This window comes from Babylonia areolata, chromosome 33 (assembly GCF_041734735.1).
Source record: "Babylonia areolata isolate BAREFJ2019XMU chromosome 33, ASM4173473v1, whole genome shotgun sequence".
Classification (NCBI taxonomy): Eukaryota; Metazoa; Mollusca; class Gastropoda; order Neogastropoda; family Buccinidae; genus Babylonia; species Babylonia areolata.
The window spans coordinates 20,136,004-20,143,503 of record NC_134908.1 but is presented as its reverse complement, the minus strand read 5'-3'; the positions used below and the strand labels follow the sequence as shown (position 1 = coordinate 20,143,503).

Genomic DNA, 7,500 nt, shown 5'->3' with positions numbered 1-7,500 from the left:
ACACAATACAATATGATACAATACAACACAATATGATACAATACAACACAACACAATATGATACAATACAACACAACACAATATGATACAATACAATACAACACAACACAACTCACCACACTGCAATGCAATACAATGAATACAACACAACACGACTCAACACATCACAACATCACACACACACACATACACACACACACACACACATACAAAAACACAACGAAGCAACACAACACAATGAAATGCAATACAAACAACACAACACCCAACCCAACCCATCCACCCCCAACCCCCACGCACACACACACACAAACACTCACACGTGATGTAAACATTGAGGGTAGTCTGATCAAGTTGTCGAGTCAGTGATAAGAAACTCTAGGGAGAGCTGGACAGTCCAAGGTCTTCGGAGAAGAAGCCCCCCCTCAGTCAAGTGTTTCGGCCCTTAACTCCTTACACTCTGAGGAGGCCGGGCCGCTACCCAGGTAATGACTCCTGGATGCCCTTGTATTGTACCCATTTCTTTCTTTTTTTTTTCTTTCTTTTTTCCTGGACCTCAACAGCTTCGAACCTGCGCCTCCAGGGTGGTCGCCACTTCAGGACTGAGTCACCTTTTCTGGCAGTCGTTCTAACCACTGAGCCATCGTACGCCTAGTTTGAGTAGGGAAAATTTTAATCTTTATGAAGTTTACTTTCATTCCTTCCCGACCTCGACCTCCTTTACTGTGGGAACTGAACACTAAACGACACGACACAATACAACACACACACACACACACACACACACACAAGCACTCTCTCTCTCCCTTTCTCTCTCTCTCACACACACACACAAGCACTCTCTCTCTCTCCCTTTCTCTCTCTCCCACACACAGCACACACACACACACACACACACACACACACAAGCACTCTCTCTCTCTCTCTTTCTCTCTCTCACACACACAACACACACACACACACACGCACACACAGTCTCTCTCTCTCTCTCTCTCTCTCGCCACACACACACACACACACACACACACACACACAAGCACTCTCTCTCTCCCTTTCTCTCTCACACACACACAAACACACACATACACACACACACAACCACACATACACACACGTTCGTTTATTGATTTTTAGTCTGTTCATCTAAGATGATATTAGTGTCTCTCTCTCTCTCTCTCTCACACACACACACACACACACACACACACAGTCTCTCTCTCTCCCTCTCTCTCTCACACACACACACACGCACACACAGTCTCTCTCTCTCCCTATCTCTCGCCACACACACACACACACAACCACACACACACACGTTCGTTTATTGATTTATAGTCTGTTCATCTCAGATGATATTAGTCTCTCTCTCTCTCTCTCTCTCTCTCTCTCTCTCTCACACACACACACACACACACACGTATACACACACACACACACACACACACTTCGTTTATTGATTTATAGTCTGTTCATCTAAGATGATATCAGTCTCTCTCTCTCTCTCTCCCCCTCTCTCTCTCTCACACACACACACGCGCGCGCGCACACACACACACACACACAGTTTCGCTCTCTCTCTCTCTCTCACACACACACATTCTCTCTCTCTCTCTCTCTCTCTCTCTCTCTCTCACACACACACACACACACACACAGTCTCTCTCTCTCTCACTCTCTCTCTCTCTCTATCTCCCTCTCTCTCCACACACACACACACAAACACTCACATGTGATGTTAACTTTGAGGGTTCCCTGGTCAAAGCTCTGGCCGTCAGTGCCCTTGCAGTAGAAGGTGGTGTCATCAATCTCGTCAACGTTATGGATGAGCAGTACCCTGCCGCTGGACTCTGTCCCGAAGTGTTTCCCGGGGACGATATCCTCACCCCCATTGTCGATCCACGTCACTGAGGGTGGGGGGCTGAAACCGTGTTGTCGGCGTGTCATTTTGGTGAGGGGGGATGCGGGGTGGGGGGGCCGGGGGGGGGGGGTGTCGGAAGGTTTTTGTCAGTGCTGTCATTGGGGATTTGTCGTTCAATATTTATCAGTGTTGTCATTGGGGTTTTGTCGTTCAATATTTATCAGTGTTGTCAGTGGGGTTTTGTCGTTCAATATTTATCAGTGTTGTCAGTGGGTTTTGTCGTTCAATATTTATCAGTGTTGTCAGTGGGGTTTTGTCGTTCAATATTTATCAGTGTTGTCAGTGGGGTTTTGTCTTTCAATATTTATCAGTGTTGTCATTGGGGTTTTGTCTTTCAATATTTATCAGTGTTGTCAGTGGGTTTTTGTCGTTCAATATTTATCAGTGTTGTCAGTGGGGTTTTGTCGTTCAATATTTATCAGTGTTGTCATTGGGGTTTTGTCTTTAAATATTTATCAGTGTTGTCAGTGGGGTTTTGTCTTTCAATATTTGTCAGTGTTGTCAGTGGGTTTTGTCGTCCAATATTTATCAGTGTTGTCATTGGGTTTTTGTCGTTCAATATTTGTCAGTGTTGTCATTGGGTTTTTGTCGTTCAATATTTGTCAGTGTTGTCATTGGGTTTTTGTCTTTCAATATTTGTCAGTGTTGTCATTGGGTTTTTGTCGTTCAATATTTATCAGTGTTGTCAGTGGGGTTTTGTCGTTCAATATTTATCAGTGTTGTCATTGGGGTTTTGTCTTTCAATATTTATCAGTGTTGTCAGTGGGTTTTGTTGTTCAATATTTATCAGTGTTGTCAGTGGGGATTTAGTTATAACTTGTCAACGTTGTTATCGGGTTTGTCAAAAGGTTTTGTCAGTGTTGTCACTGGGGTTTTCGTTATAATTTGTCAACGTTGTTACTGGGTTTGTCAAAAGGTTTTGTCAGTGTTGTCATTGGGGATTTTTTTTATAACTTGTCAACGTTGTTATCGGGTTTGTCAACAGGTTTTGTCATTGGGGTTTTCGTTATAATTTTGTCAACGTTGTTATTGGGTTTGTCAAAAGGTTTTGTCAGTGTTGTCACTGGGGTTTTCGTTATAATTTGTCAACGTTGTTACTGGGTTTGTCAAAAGGTTTTGTCAGTGTTGTCACTGGGGTTTTCGTTATAATTTGTCAACGTTGTTATCGAGTTTGTCAAAAGGTTTTGTCAGTGTTGTCATTGGGGTTTTCGTTATAACTTGTCAACGTTGTTATTGGGTTTGTCAACAGGTTTTGTCACTGTTGTCATTGGGGTTTTCGTTATAATTTGTCAACGTTGTTATCGAGTTTGTCAAAAGGTTTTGTCAGTGTTGTCATTGGGGTTTTCGTTATAACTTGTCAACGTTGTTACTGGGTTTGTCAAAAGGTTTTGTCAGTGCTGTCATTGGGGATTTTTTTTATAACTTGTCAACGTTGTTATCGGGTTTGTCAAAAGGTTTTGTCAGTGTTGTCATTGGGGATTTTTTTATAACTTGTCAACGTTGTTCTTGGGTTTGTCAAAAGGTTTTGTCAGTGTTGTCATTGGGGTTTTCGTTATAATTTGTCAAAGTTGTTATCGGGTTTGTCAAAAGGTTTTGTCAGTGTTGTCATTGGGGTTTTCGTTATAACTTGTCAACGTTGTTATTGGGTTTGTCAAAAGGTTTTGTCAGTGTTGTCATTGGGGTTTTCGTTATAATTTGTCAACTTTGTTATCGGGTTTGTCAAAAGGTTTTGTCAGTGTTGTCATTGGGGTTTTCGTTATAATTTGTCAACGTTGTTATCGGGTTTGTCAAAAGGTTTTGTCAGTGTTGTCATTGGGGTTTTCGTTATAATTTGTCAACGTTGTTATCGGGTTTGTCAAAAGGTTTTGTCAGTGTTGTCATTGGGGTTTTCGTTATAATTTGTCAACGTTGTTATCGGGTTTGTCAAAAGGTTTTGTCAGTGTTGTCATTGGGGTTTTCGTTATAACTTGTCAACGTTGTTATCGGGTTTGTCAAAAGGTTTTGTCAGTGTTGTCATTGGGGTTTTCGTTATAACTTGTCAACGTTGTTATTGGGTTTGTCAAAAGGTTTTGTCAGTGTTGTCATTGGGGTTTTCGTTATAATTTGTCAACTTTGTTATCGGGTTTGTCAAAAGGTTTTGTCAGTGTTGTCATTGGGGATTTTTCGTTATAATTTGTCAACGTTGTTACTGGGTTTGTCAAAAGGTTTTGTCAGTGTTGTCATTGGGGATTTTTTTTATAACTTGTCAACGTTGTTATTGGGTTTGTCAAAAGGTTTTGTCAGTGTTGTCACTGGGGTTTTCGTTATAACTTGTCAACGTTGTTATTGGGTTTGTCAAAAGGGTTTGTCAGTGTTGTCAATGCGTCTGTTATTCATGATTTGTCAGTGTTGTTATTGGGTTTGTCGCTCACACGTCGTAACTGCTGTCATTGGGTTTGTCAGAAAGTTTGTCACTGTTGTCATTTTATTTGTTATGTGTGTGTGTGTGTGTGTGTGTGTGTGTGTGTGTGTGTGTGTGTGACACAGACAGACAGACAGACAGAGAGGAGACAGACAGACAGAGACAGAGAAAGACAGACAGACAGACATACCGAGAGAGAGGAGACAGAGAAAGACAGACAGACAGAGAGAGATGAGACAGACAGACAGACAGAGAGAGAGACAGACAGACAGACATACCGAGAGAGAGGAGACAGGGAAAGACAGACAGACAGACAGAGAGAGACAGACAGACAGAGAGAGATGAGACAGACAGACAGACAGACAGACAGACAGACAGAGAGACAGACAAACAGGAAGACACCTACTTCCCGCTGAAGAAGCACTCGAGACGTGCCGTGGTGCCCCTGATGAAGGTTAGGGCCTCAGAGCCCAGGTTGGCAGTGCTGTACTGCAGCTTGGGGGGGATGGTGGGCGTGGCTGTCCGCATGTCAATCAGCCATCCATCACACACACACACACACATACATACAAGCGCACGCGCACACACACATACACACAAGCGCACGCGCACACGAACATACACACACGCGCGTGCGCGCAAACACACACACACACACACACACACACACACACACACACACAGATATATCAATATACGAACAGGGAGACGAAGAAGAAGACACACACACACACGCATGCATGTGCTGTGATATACAATGAGAAGAAGTAGAAGTAGAGCACACACACTCTCACTCTCTCTCTTTCTCTCTCTTACACACACACACACACACACACACACACACACACACACACACACAGTGATATATCAAAATACTCTGAGGAGACGAAGAAGAAGAAGAAGAAGAACACACACACACACACACACACACACACACACACACACACACACACACACACACACACACGGGGTGTATACTGTTAGAAGACAAACTTCAAGAACAAGAAGAAGAAGAAGAACAACAACAACAACAACAACACAACAACAACAACACAACAACACGAATAATAATAATAAGAAGAAGAAGTTGAACAGAGCATTGCACAGAGACAGAGTCAGAGGAAACCTACAAGACAGGGCATGGCACAGAGACAGACATTGGACAGGGCATGGCACAGAGACAGGACAGAGACAGACAGAGACAGACACAGACAGGGACAGAGAGACAGAGAGTCATAGGAAACCTACAAGACGAAGAGATCTGAAGGTTGACTCTGCTGCCCAACACGATCTTTCCGGAGTCTGCATTGGACAGGGCATGGCACAGAGACAGGACAGAGACAGAGACAGACACAGACAGGGGAGACAGAGACAGAGAGACAGAGAGTCAGAGGAAACCTACAGGACGAAGAGATCTGAAGGTTGACTCTGCTGCCCAACACGATCTTTCCGGAGTCTGCATTGGACAGGGCACAGGACAGAGACAGGACAGAGACAGAGACAGACACAGACAGGGGAGACAGAGACAGAGAGACAGAGAGTCATAGGAAACCTACAAGACGAAGAGATCTGAAGGTTGACTCTGCTGCCCAACACGATCTTTCCAGAGTCTGCATTGGACAGGGCACAGGACAGAGACAGGACAGAGACAGAGACAGACAGGGACAGAGAGACAGAGAGTCATAGGAAACCTACAAGACGAAGAGATCTGAAGGTTGACTCTGCTGCCCAACACGATCTTTCCGGAGTCTGCATTGGACAGGGCACAGGACAGAGACAGGACAGAGACAGAGACAGACGGGGACAGAGAGACAGAGAGTCATAGGAAACCTACAAGACGAAGAGATCTGAAGGTTGACTCTGCTGCCCAACACGATCTTTCCGGAGTCTGCATTGGACAGGGCACAGGACAGAGACAGGACAGAGACAGAGACAGACAGGGACAGAGAGACAGAGAGTCATAGGAAACCTACAAGACGAAGAGATCTGAAGGTTGACTCTGCTGCCCAACACGATCTTTCCGGAGTCTGCATTGGACAGGGCACAGGACAGAGACAGGACAGAGACAGAGACAGACACAGACAGGGGAGACAGAGACAGAGAGACAGAGAGTCATAGGAAACCTACAAGACGAAGAGATCTGAAGGTTGACTCTGCTGCCCAACACGATCTTTCCGGAGTCTGCATTGGACAGGGCACAGGACAGAGACAGAGACAGACAGGGACAGAGAGACAGAGAGTCATAGGAAACCTACAAGACGAAGAGATCTGAAGGTTGACTCTGCTGCCCAACACGATCTTTCCGGAGTCTGCATTGGACAGGGCATGGCACAGAGACAGGACAGAGACAGAGACAGACACAGACAGGGGAGACAGAGACAGAGAGACAGAGTCAGAGGAAACCTACAAGACGAAGAGATCTGAAGGTTGACTCTGCTGCCCAACACGATCTTTCCGGAGTCTGCATTGGACAGGGCACAGGAGTAGTCCTTGTTGTCCTTGTCGTCCTCCATCAGAACTGTGGTGAAGTGCAGCGTTCCTGTGGACACACACACACACACACACACACACACACACACACACACACACACACACACAGACACACACACACACAGACACACACACACACGCACACACACAGACAGATATACACACACACACACACACACACACAGACACACACACACACACAGAGACACAGACACACACACAGAGAGACACACACACACAGACATACACACAGACACAGACACACACACACACAGATACACACAGACACACACACACACAGACACACACACACACACAAAGACACAGACACACACACAGACACACACACAGACAGACAGACAGACAGTCACACACACACACACACACACACACAGAGACAGACACAGACACACACAAACACACACACACATAGACACACACACACATAGACACACACACAGATATACACGCACACACACACAGACACACACACAGACACACACACACAGACACACATACACACACACAGACACACACACACACACGCACGCACACACACACACACACACACAGACACACACACACAGACAGAGACACACGCACGCACGCACACACACACACACACACACTCACACACAGACAGACACACACACACACACAGACACACACACACACAGATACACACACACAC

The 7,500-nt window shown here is 45.1% G+C and overlaps 1 protein-coding gene across 1 annotated transcript in view; it reads right to left on the bottom strand.

Moving 5' to 3' along the window:
• Positions 1-7,500, bottom strand: part of LOC143277102 (neurofascin-like) — a 47,314-nt gene that overhangs the window by 17,548 nt on the left and 22,266 nt on the right. The window contains exons 6-9 of the mRNA XM_076581840.1: positions 6,727-6,858; positions 5,722-5,775; positions 4,726-4,837; positions 1,728-1,918 (exon numbers count right to left, since the gene is read on the bottom strand). Of these exons, the coding sequence (XP_076437955.1) occupies positions 1,728-1,918; positions 4,726-4,837; positions 5,722-5,775; positions 6,727-6,858 (489 nt within the window). The remainder of the gene's footprint in view (positions 1-1,727; positions 1,919-4,725; positions 4,838-5,721; positions 5,776-6,726; positions 6,859-7,500) is intronic.